Source organism: Tripterygium wilfordii, chromosome 6 (genome assembly GCF_013401445.1).
Source record: "Tripterygium wilfordii isolate XIE 37 chromosome 6, ASM1340144v1, whole genome shotgun sequence".
NCBI lineage: Eukaryota > Viridiplantae > Streptophyta > Magnoliopsida > Celastrales > Celastraceae > Tripterygium > Tripterygium wilfordii.
Window position 1 is genome coordinate 7,609,778 of NC_052237.1, and position 20,151 is coordinate 7,629,928.

Here is a 20,151-nt window from a genome sequence, read left to right on the forward strand (position 1 = left end):
GTGCGAGCAATAAATGCAAGAAGAGAATGCATGCTTTGCTTTGCTTTCAGTCAAGAAAAGAAAAATTAGAAACAAAAAATGGTGGTGGATGTTGAAAGCCAAGTACTACAGCTCATGCCAACCCTCTCTCATTTAGATGGGTCTTATATATATAGTTAAGCATATATAATAATCACTAGAAAGACCATTTCACTTCTTACTCAAGATGGATATATACTACATCAACATGCATATACACATATATACAGTTGCATTTATATTTCCATCACGTTTTGAACTAATATGATCATTTGTCCAATCCAAGAACATGGATGTGGCAATCACAAAGCAAAGCCCTTTTTTTAAAATTAAAAGTAAAAAAAGAAGAAAAGAAGTAAGTGTAGATGGAATTCTACACGTGAAAACTACTTATATTGTGACTGTTAACATCAAACAAAAATAACACGACAGGGCACATCATGTGCCGAATTACCTAAAACGGCAACAATATGTTAGTGTTGTCACTCCATGCCTGTTGAGTGTTGTAGAGATCGAAAGAAGAAATTGATTTTAAGGTCACTTTTGAATAAAAATGAAAGTATTTGATTCACGCGTCTTAATTTTGACATTTGAGATGATGCCTCTTGCACGCGTTGAGAAAATGTGCATGTAAATTGGTTGGCCTCCACCTTTTCTTTTCTTTTTTTTTTTAGAAAATGACATCTTAATATCATTTTCAAAACTGTTAGATATTTAGATCCACTAAAAAAAATTCCAATAGTGCTAGGTAGTTTATGGGAGCCCAAGTCTCTTAAACGAAATTTTAAATCGTTTTAACTTTCAAAATACATGTTAGATTATTAAAAAAAAATTACATATTCAGAATCAACGCATAAAACTCTTTCAAACAAAATTCATTATCGATGAGTTTTATCGGGTAAATCTTAATTCCATCATTTTTTTTAATGGAATTTCAAAAACAAATGAATTCAGAACTAAAACAATGAATTTTAGACTATGCTTTTAAAAAATAATAGAATCTATATTAAAACAATAAATTTTAGATAATGAATTCTAGGATAAAAAAGTGGAAATAAAACTATTCTATTGATTAAATCAATGGAATAAACCTGTTGGGCTCCCATGGGTTACTAAACTGATGGGCTACATGTCATTTTCAAAAAATTTCTCCCTCATAAGTCCATTTTTATTTTTTATAATTATTTATTTCATTTAAATTTTAATGAATTCCTTCAACTTCTTTGCCCTTTTTGAAACAAGTTTAGATCTAATATGGTTTCTCTCTGCCATACCTCTCTTTCATCGCACTACATCATCTCTCTCTACTACATCTCTATCTCATCAATGTATCTTTCTCTCTATAATGCATCTCTCTCTCATTACTACATATTTTTCTCTCTCAAAATCGGATCTCTTTTTCTGGTGGTCGTTTTGGTCCAAATTTGGCGGGGTATTATGCGTCTCTGTGAGGGAAACTATCGTTGGAATCCACTAGATCTGAAGTTTTTCTCACGATTACTATTTTGAAATAGTAACATTAGTCGACCAATGTTGTTGTTTATTGCTGTTTTAAAACGTCCATATCCTGTGGCCGTTTTGGACCGTATATGGCTGGGCCTTGTGCGCTTCAATGAGGGGAGTCCGATGGTGGTGATTGTGTGACAAACCATTGTCGGAATCCACTAGATCTAAAGCTTTTTTCTCATGGTTATTGTTTTGGAAACATTAACATTACCCGACCAATGTTAATGTGACCAATATTACTATTTTAAAACGTCCATATCCGATGGCCGTTTTGGACCATATATGGCTGGGGATTGTGCGCTTCAATGAGGAAAGTCCAACGTAGTGGTAGTGTGGCGAACCACCACTGGAATCAACCGGATCTGAAACTTTTTTCTCACGGTGGCTGCAAAATTCCAATTGTTTTTAGGCCAAACAAACAACCATTTGTGGTGATGGAAGGTCGGAGTATGTATGTCATGATGTGAGCTTCAGTTTAGGCTGAAGCCCAACATGCAATACCAAGGAAAGAGAGAAAGAGGGGAAAAGTGTAGTTGTTGTGAGGATGAAGAAGGCATCGCAAGGATAAATATGTAATTAGCCTACTAGTGGTACCTTAGAGGGATAAAAAATTTTGACTTGGACTTAAGTGTCCAAAAGTTTCACATGTGGTACCGACTTGAAATTTTCACCGAAAATGACACCACACAAGTTTATTTTTTGGACCTCTGATATAAATCTAAACTCGGATTGTCAGGCCCGTGCGCACATAAATTTTTCACTTGACGTTGGATAAATTGGGCAGGAAACAATACGTGAATACAAACTCAACTCAATTATTTATGGAATCGGTTATGTTAATCCTTAAATATTTAATCCATAGATATATATCTCAAAAATGATTATTTTCTTTGGTAAACAATTCTTTCATAAAATTGAGCAAACATAGAATCAAAACAAGTTTCATATATATTTTTATAAAACATTTTATAAAAGGCCAATAAAAATATTTAACATATTATAACACAAGGGCGCCTCACCTTGTTAACGCCTACTAAATCCTTAAGCGGTTGCTTTCCCTTTATGTTTGTCGAACACCAAATCATGACCTCGGTCCACTTATCCTATTTAATTAAATAAAATACATACATCACAAATAACACTAAGTCATTAATCAACACCAAACAAAACCATACAAAATATACTAATCACCAAGAACCCATCTCACCAACCCATGTTCTTATCACAAACACCACCTTGTTTAAAAATAATTTTACCCATCTCATACCATTACCCAATAAACCGAATCATGCAACACGTGCAATTTACCTCATCATCATTTTCAAGATAACCGAACATCCCACGAGAACAAATTCTAAACCACTATTCATGTTAACCATATAATCAACACAGACTTATCAATATATTTTTTTCTAAATAAAAAAATATATTTAACATAGATAACGATGTCACTCTATCTGGTTCAATCCAATGTACAGAAACCAAACTTTTCATTCTAAATGTTATTTCCTAACAAGAAAGAGCAAAGTGGAGCCATAATTTGCAATACTTAATGATAAAATGGTAGTGAACTAGCGAAACGACCTTTCTTTGTTTACAATTGCCCAAAAACTTTTTTTCTCGTGCTATGAACAATCGTGAGCCAACCAAACCAACCAAACTATACACACTCTCTTGTGCTTATCTACGACCTACACAAAAATCACAATATGCTTACTAATCATTGATTAACAGAAAAACTTACCATAAAATAAATCTTTGAACAAAACCTTGATATGATTTGACCCATTACCTAAACATCGAACAAGTTAATGACAATCAACTCCTGAACTCTACTCTGAAATATCCCTTTTTAGAGGATTTGTACAAGACCAAACATTCATCCTTTTTATAGGTCACTCCATTAAATCTATCAATCCTTTGGATGCCCAAACATTCTCACCTTCTATGGCATTAAAAATTCCTCTTAATTATATTATTAACCTACCTATTATGGCCTAGAATGAACCTTTAAATGGTGACATAAATCTTAGCAACCTTATGTATGTTGGAAACATGCAACTCGTGGAAGCGTAAGCGTATAAGGACCTCATAGGCATAAACGATAGCTAAACAAGTTTCAAAAATTTCTTATCAAATACTAATTACCATGACATAAACCATATATCAATTAATTGCAAGTAGATTATTTACCTTGAGATCTCTCTGACTTGATCTCTAATAATCAGGAACGAAAGATGGAGTCGGCAAGCTTGATACTAAGTTCAAACCTACGGATCTTCCACCGTATGCACCAATTCCCAAACTTGGATTGAGAGAGTGGTCCCTTTTCTTCAAGAACCTAAAGAACACAAACCAAAACTAGTGGAAACGATTAGAGAGTAGGGAGGCCAACTGGTGTCTCAAAATTTGTATTAACAAAACACACACTATGTGTGTATTTATAGGGTTGGCCACACCTAGGGTTTCCTCCCTAGGTGGGTCGGCCCCTAAGCCTCTCCTTCTCGTAATTCAAGTCCGTTTTGGGTATTCCTGTATCTTCTAGTATTGGGCTTCTGAGCTACAGTGGGGACCAACTAGGAAAAATAAAACATGAGCTTCGTATGAATTTAATTATCAGTCCAAACCCATGGACATAATTATAATTCATAAATTATAATATATTCCACTAAAATATTATAATTGCACTCCCCGTTTGATCGCAAATTAAATCTGAGCCTTTCATTATATTTGTTCATAAAATTCCTTACTTTAAGTTACAGATACCCGTCAATTAAATATGTCACAGACATATAATATTTAATTGACATCTTTAAATATTTTTTTGAGCTTACCGCTTAACTTATTTGAATGTGTCGGATTAATTAAAAATCCACCTACAGGATTTTGACACAATCTCAAATCCTATAAGCATTCTCAAGAGGGTATCATCAATCTATAATTGGACGTGAATTTTATTAACAAATTATTTTCCATCGTACATTTAATGCGGTGACCCAACTCACTTGATGTTTGTTGGCCTGCACAAAAGGACTTCACCCTGTAGTAAATCAAAGTCTCGTACATTAAATGCATATGTATTAATAATCTTTAATAAATTAAGAATATGAACAATTCTATAACGTCTGTGTGAGTGTACAATTTTTCATATAATCAGATTAGAAAAATTGACTCACACGTAGTCCTGATCAATACACTCCAAGTGTACTGGTATAGTAAGTTCAAGCTTTGTCGCTCTCAGTAACCAAGATAGGTATACTGAAATACTATATCACAGCCAAGCCGACAGTTTGTCCAATTCCGTCTTAGCTGTGATCGCTTACTTATATTCGATAGGAACTTATGAATTAATCTTCCTTATGCAAGCCTAGACTCTACACACCAATTCATATACCATATAGAATAAAAGACATTGATGTCAATATGTCTTTTCTCATTTAAATGCTAAATATATTTTATTCAAATAAATAAATCGAGTTTGAATATTACATAAAATAATGACCTTTAGCATCTTATTCCTTTCAATGTATCCCCTTCATCTCATCACTTCACAACCAAGACAACATTCTCACAACTAATCCCATACCGTAGATATATATATATATAACTTGGCCCTCTTTCACTAATTTTCCTAACCAAAACAATGTCCACTATTTTGTACTCATCCAATAATAAATCCATTTTCACTTGAACCAATCTAAACAATTTCTTAGTTCAAATCTTACGTACTCACCATCCCATGACTTCCACCAAACCAACTTAATCTAACCAAGCTCAATTACCTACACATACTTCTTCTACCCATAAAAATAAAATTTTATTTATTACTGGCATCTACTCAACATGTTGACACCACCTATTTACACGTGGCAGTCAACCATTGGTCATCAAATTTTTGAAATGTTACACCTCATCTCAGTCTTTGCTTCTTATTTTGAGTTTTGTGAGATTAGTTATTCCTTGGATGTGTTATTCCTCGATCGGCAGATGTGGATCAACTCTCCATGGCAATATGGCATATTAATTCCAATGCTTTTCTTTCTACTGGTATGGATCCAGAGGCGAACCTACATGGAAGTGAGTGTGGGCACTTGCCCCCATTGACTTTTTAAAAAAACTATTAGTGTACATACACGAAGATATATATATATATATATATATATATATATATATATATATATATATATATATATATATATATATATATATATATATTAAGTCCCCAATGAACTCCAGTTTGTCCCCACCGAATTTTTAAAATTACAACTAAGGGTTGTAGTCTTTTTTTTATCTCTCTCATATGATTGGTCATCTTCTATTTTATACTCACTCTTTCACTCACACTGGTATTTGTAAACCGATGTGAGTACGTAAAATACATACTATGTCGTATATATCGTATAAATAACCCTGTAAAATACAATTGACAAGTTCAAATGTTTGAAACTATTATTAGTCATTATTTTCATGCCATATGAATAACCTGATAAAAATTTTTTGGGGGCACTACTCCCAAACCCCTGCTACTTAGTTGTGCCTTTAGTGAGTTCGAATTTTGCGTCTTCCACTGTATGGGGTAATGGATTAAGTCGATTCTTTGTCCCATGAGACTCAATTTTCAGAAAGTAAAGTTATACTAAGATTTCTAACAAATTTCAGCTTAATCAAAGTTAATTTAATACAAAAATGATTGTTGAGTTTTCATGAACTAGCTAGGTTTAAAATACTTTAATGAAAATCGATTTCATACAACACTCAAATTCAACATATGATGTATTGAATCAAATGGCATGGTAAGGTACAATCATTAAAACTAAAATGTAGGACCTTTTTGTCCAACACTTTTTTCAATTCAATTGTTTATTCAATGCTTCTGAAGAAGTGTGGGGTGAATTTTACAAAGGTATGTAATATCAAGACTTTACTTTTTATAATTGCTTAAGAATTTGCATGCCAACATTTATTATTTGAATTATTGCAGAAAATAATAAAGAGTGCATGTCACTTAGGAAAGAAAGTTGAGAGCATTATAACATACTTGGTGAGATATTTGGAGGCACCTCAACAATTGGGGGTTACAGTATGCTTCAACTGAGAATCCTCCAATATCGATAGAACAACGACAATTGGAGAATGATTTTTTTTTGAATACAGGAGTGCATGTTAGTAAAAGCTACGAGAATAAACGTGATATTAGTAAAAGCTACGAATAACCAATCATCTAATTCCTACCGACAAAAAGAGTCGAAGTCCTCTAGACTTGACAAACGTGAAGCAACCATTGAGCAAAGGTCAGTTACAGCTTCAGCAACAATCAAGAGTGGTGAATCAATAGCAAGAAAGGAATAGGTGTTGCCAAACTACTAAAGGATATGACCACCTTACTCCTCAACAATGTTAAAGGCTTTGTGTGGAGTGCAAATCAAATATCAGGTATAAGTGTAGAGGTCATCACACATCAGCTCAACATAAAATCTTGAAGTAGATTGACCAAATAAAGATGGAATCAGAAGAAGAGGATAGCAATTCATTCATCACCTCAGAAAGGACATACTAATTATAAGGTAATGCCTTTCGGACTTAAGAATGCAAAAGCAACCTACCAGTGGTTTGTTAACCATGTTTTCTCCAACCAGTTCGGTAAGAAAATTGAATCTTATATAGACAACATGGTTGTCAAGAGAAAAAGGGGCAATGAACACCTAGTTGACCTGCAAAATATCTTTGACACACTGGAGAGGTTTCAAATAAATCTTAATCCAGGCAAATATGCATTTTGCATCAGCTCAAGAAAGTTTGTCAGTTTCCTAGTGATGAGAAGAGGGATTGAGGCCAATCCTAAGAAGGTAGATGCCATCCTTCATATGGAATCCCGACCAACATTAGAGAAGTACAATGGTTGATTGGCTGAGCAGTTGCCCTCAGTATAAAGAGTGAAATTGCATCATATATATTATATATACATCCCAACTAGGTTGACACCTATATACAATATACTTTTAATCATTTGTATCACTCTAGTCTCTTTGACTATAAATACATAATTATAAAGTTACAATTTATTATCTATGACTAATCATTGATTAGTATCGGTAGAACTATCTTCAATCCATTCTGGTCTTGATAACTTTAACTCATTCATTTCTTCAGCAAGTTCAGCTACTCGTTTCTCCTCTTGTAGTCTCTAATTTGCTAAACTCCAATCTTTAAGAAAGACTAATGCTTCTATGGTTTGTGGACCAAGGCTGCTTCGGGTTTGTGATACAACTCTCCCACCTGCACTAAAAGTTGCTTCTGATGCTACGATCGAAATTGGAACAGTTAGTAGATCACGTGCCATTTTAGCGAGTAAAGGATACCTGTGCTCTTGTGTTCTCCACCAGGCTAATATATCAAAATCAGGATTATCCTCAATATCAATCATAGGTTGGTCAAGATACCTTTTCAATTCAAAAGTGGACCCACTAGATGATGTAGATGATTGAGTTCATCTACTCTTTAGCAATGCAAAACCTCCTAATACACTAGACGAGGAAGAAGAACTCGAAGCAGGAATATCATGTGGTGGTCTATGTTCTCCAAATTGATTTTGTATTGATAAGATAATTGAAGTAGTATTTATTTCATTTATTTGTGATTTGACTTTAATGATATCGTCATCATATAATGTCTCTAACCATAATTTTAAAGCATCAACCTTACACCTAAGATCCATAACCATAGCAATACTGAATATGTTTGGCAAATGATCAAAATATTTTGAAAACTTTTCTTTCATGGCAAATAAAGCATTTTTAAAAGTATCAAGTTGTGAAAATCGTTTAAATGTCATACAAATATGTGTTAATTGCATAACTACTCGAGAAGATGAAGGATACTAAATTGAACAAAATATTTAGTAGATTAGATTTATTAAAAATATCCAAAAAATCTCTAATAATATGAGCAATTGTCCAATCAAATTCGCTAGGTAATTGTATATTATAATTAGGGTGTTTTTCTTTCAATTCTATGCAAAATAAATCAACGATTCTCTGATATTTTGTTGCCACTCTTAACATTTCAAATGTTGAGTTCCATTGATGGGGAACATCTAGAGGAATGTTTTTCCTCATCGTCTGTAATTTTACGTAACAATTTTTATACATTTCATATCTAGAAACAGATGAGTTAATGCATAAGACAATATCTCTAATTATTTCAATGAGACAAGATAAAATGCGTAAACCATCTTGGACTATCAAATTACAAATATGAGCACAACAATGAACATGAAATAAGTTTCCACCTAAAAGTAGCATAAGATAACGTTTCAAAGTTCTTTGAGTTGATTCATTATTACTTGCATTATCTAATGTTATTGAAAATATTTTTTAACTAATACCCAAATTCTCAAGTTCTTGAGCAATTACAGAAGCTATTGAAAAACCTGTATGAGGAGACTCTAACACTTTAAAACTCACAATTATTCAAATTCCATTCATTATCAATATAATAAGCTGTCAATGATAAATAACTCATTTTTTGGAGAGAAATCCATATATTGGATGTAAGACAAAAATTTTCATCAAAATTTTGAATTTTTTTTTCAATTCAATAAATTGATTTTGAAATCTATCTATGGATTTTATTTTTGCAGTTGTAGCAGAAAAACCATAATATTGAGGATTAATGTCTCTTTGAATCATACCAGTAAAATCATGCCTTTCAACAAAAGTAAATGGTTTTTCGGCTCTAACCATATAATCTATGACCTCTTCATGAGCATGTGTTTCATCATATTGAAAATTAGCAACATTTTCATTTTTATCTATATTTAATTGCATTTGTGTTCTTATGTCTACATTACTATTTTGTCCACATCTTGCAGAATGAAGTTTCAAATTACTAGTACCTCCACCCGACCCACCACTTAGAAGCTTACCACAAGTTTTACATGTTGCTTTCACTTCTCTAACATTATTTGCATTTGTGACTATAAGTTTATCAAAAGCCAACCATGCATCACTACGACCCAACTTTTTGTTTTTAGCAGTAGAAGTAGAAGTGCCCTCATTTGGAATTTGATTAGTGGGAGATCCTATGGATTCCCTCATAATTAATTCTTCATCATCAATAGTGGTAGGGTGATCACCATTATGCCTAGGGTCCATACTAAAACAATTAAGCAAATTAAACATGCAAGAAAATATAAATAAGAAATTACCCCAACAATTTAATTCTCTACAATAAGTTGAAGATGAGTTGCCAATGCTCAATAGTGCTTGTACAAATTGCAATTGACATTCTCCTAACAAAAAAATAGGTAGTGTTAAACATATAATTATATAAATACAATTATAAATCATAAATTCATAATAGATTAATAGTGTATAAGTATGTATATTGGTATTAGGTAATTGGTATGGTAGTAGGTATAAGGTATTGTCGTATTGTTTCTGTAATCTGTATTGATTAAATAAATTTCATAACAATGAATTAATAAAAGAAAATTAACAAATTATCTAAAATTGAATATCTGATATATATCTCATATTAGACGAGTTACAGAATATTATACGAACTTAAGAAGTTAGGATTTAAAGATAATTAGATAACCAAATTGAAGAGATATCTTCACCAACTTCATGAATCACGAGTCACTACGTCAGTCGTCACGGATGAGAGCAGTGTTCACAAGCAAGTTCGATAGAGCTGAGAGCTAAGAGTAGTCACAGGCTCACAGCGACTGAGCAAAGTCCAGAGAGTTGTCTTCCAAGTGTCGTCGGCCCTCTGTAGCAAGAAGTCGTGGGGAAGTAAGAAGTGGATTCAGACTTTCAGAGCAGAGAGCTTGTGACGGTGACTCAGTGAGTTGTGATTTTGATTTGTGAATTAGAGAAATTGTGAGGACTGAGGTAGATTTGTAACTTTGTAAGATTGTAACCGTATGAGTAGATTGATTTGTGATTGTGATTTGTGAAGAATAAAAAATGTGAAAGGGGGGTATTTGTACGCTTGTTTAGTTGTTTCAATTGTTTGTAGTTGTAGCCTTGTAGTCGTAGCCCGTAGATTGATGAACGTTGGAGGCTTGGAGTTGTAGCAAACGGTCGGATTTGAAGTCTCTTGTCTCTGACTCTCTGCTCTGCCTTCACACTGCAACTCTGCAAGACTTCTTTTCCATAAACAAACAGCTAAGCCTAGCAGTAGCCGGCTAGTCCAATGGGCAAACAAACAGCTAAGCCTAGCCTACTGCTGCTAGTCCAACGGGCAACTATTCTGACATAGTGAGGCGGCAGAGTTGCAGAGGAGAGAAGAACTGGGTTACTGCCTACTAAAGTCAGGAGAAGAGGATTGGTGTTATCGGGCTTGGGCCGATCCAAAGTTGGCCCAAATGGTCGGGCTTCAGGCCAGGCTCGATCCTAGAAATGGAGCCCAGGCCCGCCTGAGGCATAGGGCTGGGCTGCCCAGGCCCACTCAAATTCTAGCTCGGGCCGGGCTTTGGCCTACAGGCTCGGGCAAGTCTCGGCCTGCAGGCCAAATGCTGATTCCTACTCGGCACAACTCTTATTTGTTCATTAATCGCGTTTTGCCACTTAATTTGTGGACTATCCAAAAAAGTGTTTAGTAAGTGTGTGAATGTGTTGTTGTATGGATACATTATTTAGTTAACTTTTAAACACAACAATTGCAAAAAAGATATAAATGTATAAAAAAAAAATTGGAAGAGTCATTTTGGTTTACCACCCTTCAAAACTAGTGGCAAGTTGGTAAAACACTTGAATATCCCTAATGAAAAGTACTACAAACTCATAAAAATGCAACATCATCAATAAAAATTTATTGATAAATATATTGACTAAATCAAATGACAATTATTATAAGACAAACTTATCCATCCAATTAACTTTCAACACTTGATCTCCAAATGTGGTGAATTAAGAGAATTAAAACAATTGAAAGTATTGCAAATGTTAGTATTGCAAATTGAAGATTATTGAGAGTATTAGATACAATTAGAGAGAAATGTAGTGGCATTTATAGAGCTAATGGGTATTAATTGTGTCGACCGAAATATCCCCAGAAACTGATCTTTTTGAATATTTGTAGGGTTATTTTGGTCTTTACAGTTATTTAAACTTTTTTTAATGTACTTTATTAATATACCTCTAAAACTAGTGGTTTTATAGTTGTTGGAAATAGTATTTTGATCTTTTTGATAATGTTTTAACTTGTATTGTGAAATGACAAAAATACCCCCTAAACTAGCCATTTTATAGTTATTAGAGGAATATTTTTGTGTTTTCGACTAATTAATTTTTTTTCTCTGACCCGAACCGCTGTTTGTTACAGGCCGAAAATTTTATCAATCAAATATATCTTTTATTTGTTGAGTAGTACTTTCAATTGGATTGAATTTGTTTGCATTAAAATTCAATTTTGTGAATTTTATCAATCAATTATATCTTTTATTAGTTCATTACTATTTTCAATTGGATTGAATTTGTTTGTTCTGAGATTCTTAAGCAGTTTTTTCCCCCAAAGCATGCACCAATAGGGATCACTAGAAAGCTGTAGGCACCTCGGAAGACTGAAAATTCTATATATATGTAATATTTTTTGTCTTTATTTTATATATTATTTAATTTTAAAAATGATATTGTCAAAAATATATTTGTTAATGTATAATGCAATCGATAAAAATTAAACATAAAAGATTTTAAAAGTGATTGAAAAAATGAATATTTTAAGTTATAGAAGATGATTTAAAGGAGATGTTGTGGAGTGCTGTTGAATTGTGATTCTGTAAAACTATAACATGACTCATATTACTATATTTTAGAGAATCTGTTCAGAGGAGCTACTGTGAATGCTCTTAATCTCTTGGATGAACTTTTAGGCCTATCAAAAATTATGGCAACTGAGCGTGTGGGTGGTTGAAGTGATATGCTCACTTGTAGATAGAGGAGGCAAGCTGTACATCATTTAATAGAATAATTTGAAACTAGACCTGAGAGGCAGGCTAATAGATAAGAGTAGTGTTATTATCACCCCATCATTTTAGTAATCTCACAACCCCAATCATTGGTTTGTATTTTTAAATATTATTTTATGTTTGATTTGATATTTAATTCTTTTGATTTACGTTAGATTTACATTCCCATAATTAGTTTTCCCACCCCTATAATTAGATTTTCCACCCCCGATAATTAAATAAAGTAACTTATTATATCACATTAAAGTAGATTGAATGGTACATTTAATATATGCTACAAGTTGTTCACTGTACGGAGTAACCCATTCGTTTGCAAAATCATTCTTATATCTAAACCACTGAATCATAATAGGAGGCATCGGGTAATCATCTGTCAACCTATATCTAAACCACTCGAATGCAGACGGATCACGACGAGTTGATATGTTCAATATACCAGTCCTGGACTTTTGTTCAAACTGTTTCGTGAACATCTGTAACTCAATGCTGCAACTAATATCATCATGATCTTGAAGGGCGCAAGGCAATAAATCAAGCTTCTTCCAAAATTATGATTCAATGGTTTAGATATAGGTATGATTCTACAAACGAATGGGCCACTCCGTACAGTGAACAATTTGCAGCATACATTAAATGTACACACCAATCTACTTAATGTGATATAATAAGTTACTTTATTTAATTGTTGGGGGTGGAAAAACCAATTATGAGAATGTGAATCTAATGTAAAATCACACGCCAATCAACAGAATTAAATATCAAATCAAACATAAAATAATATAAAAAAATACAAACCAATGATTAGAGGGTGTGATTACTAAAATGGGGAGTGAGAATGCCACTTCTCAATGGATAATTGGAGAGTGGACGATTGTGGCTATCTTTCAAATCACGTAACATGGTAGAAAACATCAACATTGACAAAAAAAACCTGGTCCTTCCGTTCCGCGACATGCTTCGGATAGTTAATGAGCAAACTCTAGTTACTGCCATGAGAGTGGACTGACGAGACAGATTTGGCTGATAGGGATGCAGTGGGGCTAGTAACATCTCGTTCCATAGTACCAAAGTTGGCTTTCCCTGTAAGCATCTTGATTGCTATCTGTGCAACTTCAGCAAAATTTTCATCATCCGGCAATACACTGCTAAAACAAATACTTGTGAGGGAATACAAAATAAAAAGTTCATCCAGTAGGCTGTTGATCTGCCCACATCCTCTGAACAACAATTTTTTATAGCATGTATATAAGAAAATAGAACAAATATATATATGCCAGCTAAATGTACCTGTAAGGATCTATTCCAGTTGCGGATACTGCTTCAATAGCTCTTCCTATAATGTTTTTGATGACAGTGTGTAAATTTCTAGACAAATAACGACCTTGGGATGTGAAGAGCAACACAAACTCCATATCCAAGTAAAGCTGCAACAAGGATGTAAAACATTACTTATTTAGCACAGCAACTCGACGCCTGTAATCCTGTTTCATTGTGGGAAGGTATGTCAAATCAATTCACTAAAACAAACATATTCGTAAATTAAATTAATGTACCTGTTGAAGGCCAAGAGGTCCTAAAGGCTTTGGCCCCTCTTCTATCTCTTCCCAAAAGCCTTGATCATTAGAAAGCCACAGGATCACTGTCTCTGTAAGTCTCATTAGTAGGACTGTTGCAAATCTTTCCCTACCCACAAACATATCTGTCGCAAGGCTTGCCATCCGAGTTAGTTTTGCAAATAGTTCCTGATCATACGTGTAGTTCGTGATGAATTCTCAAGGAAAACCAAAGTTCTAAAAAAGAATTTGATGTGAGCAAAAGGCTAGCCACATAAGAATGGGGGGAGTGACATTGAAGGTGCTATCTAAATGCAAGCATAATAATAATGCAAGCAGCCAAATCTACAGAAAAATAAACCATCTCAAGAAAGTAGTGGTAATCCTTTACATGCATCAACTTTATGGATATTTTATAGTTCATTATTATAATTTATAGGTGGCTGGTAATTAGGGTGCATTGCGAAAATAAAAGGAAAAAAAAACTCCTGATAGGATTTAGTACCTGTTTTATTAATTTCTTCATAAAATTTCTCTTCTCTCTTTGTATGCCATCTAATTTTCTCTAGAGCTTATGGCGCGTGTAATATTGAAAGAAATAAAAGGAAATTTACTCACATACTGGAGTGTGATCCATAAAACAAAACAAATTTTCTGGTAAGTTATATAAAGAACCAAATACCATAATTTCTAAAATTACAGTTTCCTCCACCATTTTCCCCAGAAAAATGAATGTATAGAAAAAATTACTCGCACTAAACCAAACCCAATGATATGGAAAATTCAGATCATGTGGCGTTAAACCAATTGTAAGGATCATGACGATGTGAATCGCAACATAAATAAAAAGGGAGCTATGCTGCTAAACTTTTTTTTGGCAAGTACTAAGCTGCTAAACTATTATGCTTTGTTGTATGCACGAGTATTGATCTGCATTAAAATCCATGGCACCGATCAGCAAGTCTTGAGGTAAATATTTCTGGCATGTTTTAGTTGTCTAGGATATCAGAACCTATTACATTGTCCTTATTCCATAAGGAAAAACAACAATATTGCGAATAAAATAAAATTGCATAGCAGAATTTATTACCTGAAAAACTGGAGATGGAAACCATTCAGGCTCTTCTCCACCTCCATCCATACTTGTGTAGATATAAGGATTGAGACGGACATCACCATCTTCTGCGAAGATTAGGTCAAGTGCATGTTGTCTGCAGAAGCTATCTCGCAATCGATCTACCGAACGTTGAAGCCTCCTTTTCCATTCCCTTTGCTCTACAAGACGGCTTTGCCTGTCTGAAGCTCTTCTAGAGTTATCATCCATTCGATTAGACTGTGACAATGGCAAAAGCTTCATGGCAGCCCTTGGTAGCAGCTCATCGGCTAACAATGATGCATTAGCTAGCAAAGCTATCTGTTGGGCTTCAGTTTCTGCCATTTTAACAATTTTAATGCTAGAGCCATCCAAGTTCTCCTCGTTCTCTAGTGAACCAGGTAGTGCGTTTATTAACAGATTGACATAAGAGTTGAACACTTGTAGAACGCCTTCCAATGCAGGACTGTCCAACTGAAGGCTCTCAAGGGGTCCCACATCTTCAAGAAATTCCTGAACTCAAAGATGATGGTAAAATTAGTGGATTTTACATCACCTGAGTACGAATCGAAAGAAAATGGAACTTAGAATAATTCAATTCAAAATGTAAAACTATTGAACTAAACTATCGCAACAATGTGCAATAGATTAAGCAAATAAGCTTTTGTTCCCAAATCAGTTCAAGCAGTAGCAAACTAACTAAAGGAGTAAAAATTCAAACGTAACACTAAGGGAGGAATAAATTATAAACAGAAAACACAACTAATCACCTGAACCATTGAATTAAATTTGTGAGCACTGGCTGAAAGCTTTGGCTGTGATGTATTTGTGCTGCCAAGAGAAGCAGCCGAAGATAATGGACGTGCACCAACTGGTGGATGCAGAAGCAACCAATCATCTCCTGCTGCCAGAGCAGCACTGCTCTGTTCAATTCTTTTTAAGTTCGCACTCAATGCCTGCTCAATGCTGAGCCGAAAAAGTCTCAGTAAGACTGGAGAAAGGGCCAATCCACGAACTTCTAATAAAGAACAGTGGCCCAAGCATATTTCCATGCAATCCGCAGCAACTCTCATATCTCCTGAAGCTGCCGATGAAGCCAAAACATGTCTCTTTAAAAGAAGGGCAAAAGCCTCAGTTTGCTTGACAGCCCAACTTACGAGCTCAGAGGAATATGCGGGTTCATCACTGAAAACTGCTAAGGAATCACTTGCTGCTTGTGCAATGGTTGAAAAAACAAGCTGAGAAAGTGCAGCAGCATATGCTCCTCTATATGAAGCACTTGATGCACGAAGATTCTGCATGCTGGACTGTAACTTCTGATGGTGAGAACTGAGTAGCAATGTATGGGCACGGGGACCATCCCCAAGTTTTTTCAGAGCTAGGACAGCTGAACGAAGCTCAACACCACGTGTAGAAGGTTGGCGAGTGGTCTCTGCAAGCTGATCAGCTAGTTTTTGTCTCTGTTCTGTAATGGCGTTCTTCAATGAGATGAGTGCTGTTGGAGTCAATGCATGTCTGTCATTAGCTTCATTGGCTACACTTTCTCCTTGTTCCAGGGCAGCCAAAGCTTCATCAACTCTCCTTTCAGCCAATAGAACTTCAAGGGTCTCCAAGAAATTTGTTAACCAATCTTCTATCTTGGAAAGTTGCCTATTCTCAGCTTTGGAGGTGTCCTTTTCTGTTGAATCATCAGCACGAGCGCACAAGGCATCACTGATTGCGCCTTCAGCTAAACCATGAATCAAAGCTGCTTGTGTTGATAGAAGGTTTCTCATTGAAAGAAGCTGCCCCTCAAGGGCTGAAATCTCCTTGGATGTGCTGCAAATAAAAACTAACATAGATAGTTTTGTATTTCATAGACAAAGATCATCAATACTGCACCTAAGCAACCTCATTTAGCTGTGTTTTGCATACATGTTAACAACATTTATGAGGATGCGTCAACTGTAAATGTAATATTGTCCGATTTGTCACATATGGAAGAAACATACAACCTGAAACAGCAAACTGATATTGAAATATTAAAATCACTATCTCCAATTCCTTAAATAACTTTCAGGTGCCTCTATGTGGAAGTATAAAGCATATCTCCGAAAACATCAATTCACATATCTCAAATTACCATGCTCACCGGATGAAGGCTGAATAATTAGCATAAACACTTTTGCGCATCTCCTCGGCGGAGGCCTTTTTTAGCTCAACAAGGTATGAGCACAAGTGCCTTATCTCCTGTCAACATTAATCATTATCAATGCACAGAAAAAACATTCAATCTCGCAATCTTCGGCCACTACAATTCTTTGAAACATCAAATCGTTCTTCAATTGGAAAAAGGGGAAGAAAAAAGAAGTAATTAGATGGAACGAGACAACAAAATCAAAGAGACCTTCTCGTTCATGGTCTGGCATTTGGAGGTGAAATAGGCGTTTGGATCAAAGTTGGAACTCTTGAAGACCTTAAGGCGGTCGCCGAGGGTGAGATTGCCCTCCAGCTCTGCAGAATCTCCGATACTCGAGGAGAACGACATTGTTGACGACGATCGATTCTCTTACGACGCAAAATCAGATTCATGAAAACAATTTGAGACTCGAAATGGAAATCACTGTGAATACATTAAGGGATTTCAGATCACAAAACCAGAAGAGCTTGAATTTGGAGAAGTAGGCGGGCAAGTGCAATATATATGCGCCCTTTAAGAACACGTAGGACTCGCTCTCTGGTAGTCTGGTTTTGTTCTCTACGTTCATGTTTGTTATGACGGTTAGATCATCTTTTTTCACTAATTATTTTATCTCACTAAAATTCCTTTTTTTTAGAGTACAAGTACAAATACAATAAATAACCCACACAAGAAACACAAACCAAGTACACGCAGGGACAGACCAAGCCCACACTAAAATTCTTTTACAAGTTTACACTTTGTAGATTCAATATGAAATTAAATTTTGATGGTCACAACCATGCGAATATGAGACCATACACTTAATAATAGGCCTTATTATAAACTTTTACCGTTTAGACAATCCTACGAGTCATTGAATTGTTTGATTATTTTATTTGCCACACACTACTAGATTAAGGTTTTGTACAATTAATTTCACATAAGATGTATTTTTTTGAGAAACAACATAAGATGTATTGCACTCGAGAATTCAATTTAACTCTCAACATTAACATTTATAACATGTGAAGACGTCTAGCAACAATAGGGTGAAGAGTTTGGACTTCGGAGAAAGTAGGGCGATACAACAAAGAATGGTTAAATACACTACTATTTTTGTTAAATACAACCTCATAAATTTTTTTAATTTTTAGACAATAATGTCTTTTAACAAAATGACTAAAAAAAAACACATCATTTTTTTAAAAAAAAGAAAATTTGATGTTAAATACCAGGAAATAAACTCGCATATTATCATCAATGGAGTTGCCGTCACAACCCCTTCCCACCACCACCAGCCATCGCTCCACCATGCACCAATTGCCACCCCAATTTTAATTGCAAGGTCCACTTGTTCATTAGGAGGAGTTGGTCGGACTGTTGGGCGGCACATGCACCTCATCAAGGACGAAGCTAGGCGTATGGCTTGGGGGGTCAATTGGAAAAGTCAAAAACAAATCTAATATACATATACATATACATATACATATATATATATATATAATCTAAATATGATTATTGTGACTAATATGGGCCTTTAGAGTTGATCAATTTATGTGTTTAAGTAAAAGCCTAAGTGACTAATTTATAAATTCATGTGTTTAAAAATATGGGCCTTAATTAGGTCAAGTAGAATTCAAAAGTCCAACTCCATTGTTTAACTACAAGCCCAATTGAAGTTGTCATATACATCTACAATATCTAACACGAGAGAAACAAAAGTAAAATTAGAAAAACTCAGTCAAGACTCCATATACGTGTAGACAAGAACACCACCCACCAAGGCGAATCGAGAAGACGAGAACACAACTACACAGTCTACACAAGTGGTGAGTGAGTTGCATGTGCCAACTGTCAACTAGCCTTGTAAAGTATGAATCACTCTATGTCTTGTTCAATTTTGTGCTTATTGATTCATATGATTATTAGGGCTCAATCAAAGATCAAGCAATTTGCTCAAAGCCTCTAAGCCTCAAATTGGGTCATTCTTTAGGTAATTCTTTGATTCATTTATTGTACTTGGTTAAAATTTCGATAGTTCTTAATTATTTGACATGTAACTTGTTAAGTTGTTATTTGTAGAAAATCATGTTCTTGAATCTTGATAGTTGTTTAATTGAATGGTAATTGATTATTTGGTTTATTGGTTACACCCTTGTGAAAATTGGAACATATATACTAGAATTTGGAATTTTTAGTAATGACTTGACACAAATGACACAATGCTACATTCAACGGTTTCAAACAATGAGACCACTCCGAGTGCAACTATAGTCGAGTATATTTTTTTTTGATTTTTATTTCAATTATGATAATATGACTAGATAAGTTATATATCCATTTTAATCCTAATTTGATCTCCTCAAATGTAGGGGCTGACCGGCTAAGTACCTAAGGCATAGGTGGAGGCATGGAGCTTACTACTTATAGCCAAAGGTAATCTTAGTTTGATCTCCACATATTTTGTACTTTGATTAGTTTGGTTAATTGGTTTTGATACTTGTTGATTGTTGAAGAATTATTGAGTTTAATTTTCTTTTGACCCTGCTACAAAAATTTTCTGGCCTCGTCCCTGCACCTCGAGCAAAGTTTGTCAGGCATGGCAAGTTCGAAAGTTGGGATCCATTCCTGAAATACACACAATAAAAACAGCTTTGAATGAAAATGCAGCGAACTCAACTACATCTGTCTAAACTACACTTTTGACACACAAACAATCTACAAAACTCCATTATAGTTTATATTTCTAGATGCAGAAATAGAGAATAATTCCATTCCAATCCAAAATTCAGTTAGTGTGAAGTTCATCATTTGGAGTCAAAAGGCAGAAGTTAGAATATTCTTCAAA

The 20,151-nt window shown here is 34.6% G+C and overlaps 1 protein-coding gene across 1 annotated transcript; it reads right to left on the bottom strand.

Moving 5' to 3' along the window:
* Positions 1 to 12,911: 12,911 nt before the first annotated feature.
* LOC120000931 (exocyst complex component EXO84A) lies at positions 12,912 to 17,791 on the bottom strand. Its single transcript, XM_038849098.1, has 7 exons — positions 17,529 to 17,791; positions 17,274 to 17,371; positions 15,913 to 16,960; positions 15,140 to 15,655; positions 14,050 to 14,238; positions 13,784 to 13,920; positions 12,912 to 13,638 (listed from the first exon to the last, which is right to left on the bottom strand). The coding sequence occupies exons 1-7, from the start codon at positions 17,667 to 17,669 to the stop codon at positions 13,476 to 13,478; spliced, it is 2,292 nt and encodes a 763-aa protein (XP_038705026.1). The 5' UTR covers positions 17,670 to 17,791; the 3' UTR covers positions 12,912 to 13,475.
* Between the last annotated feature and the right edge of the window lie 2,360 nt (positions 17,792 to 20,151).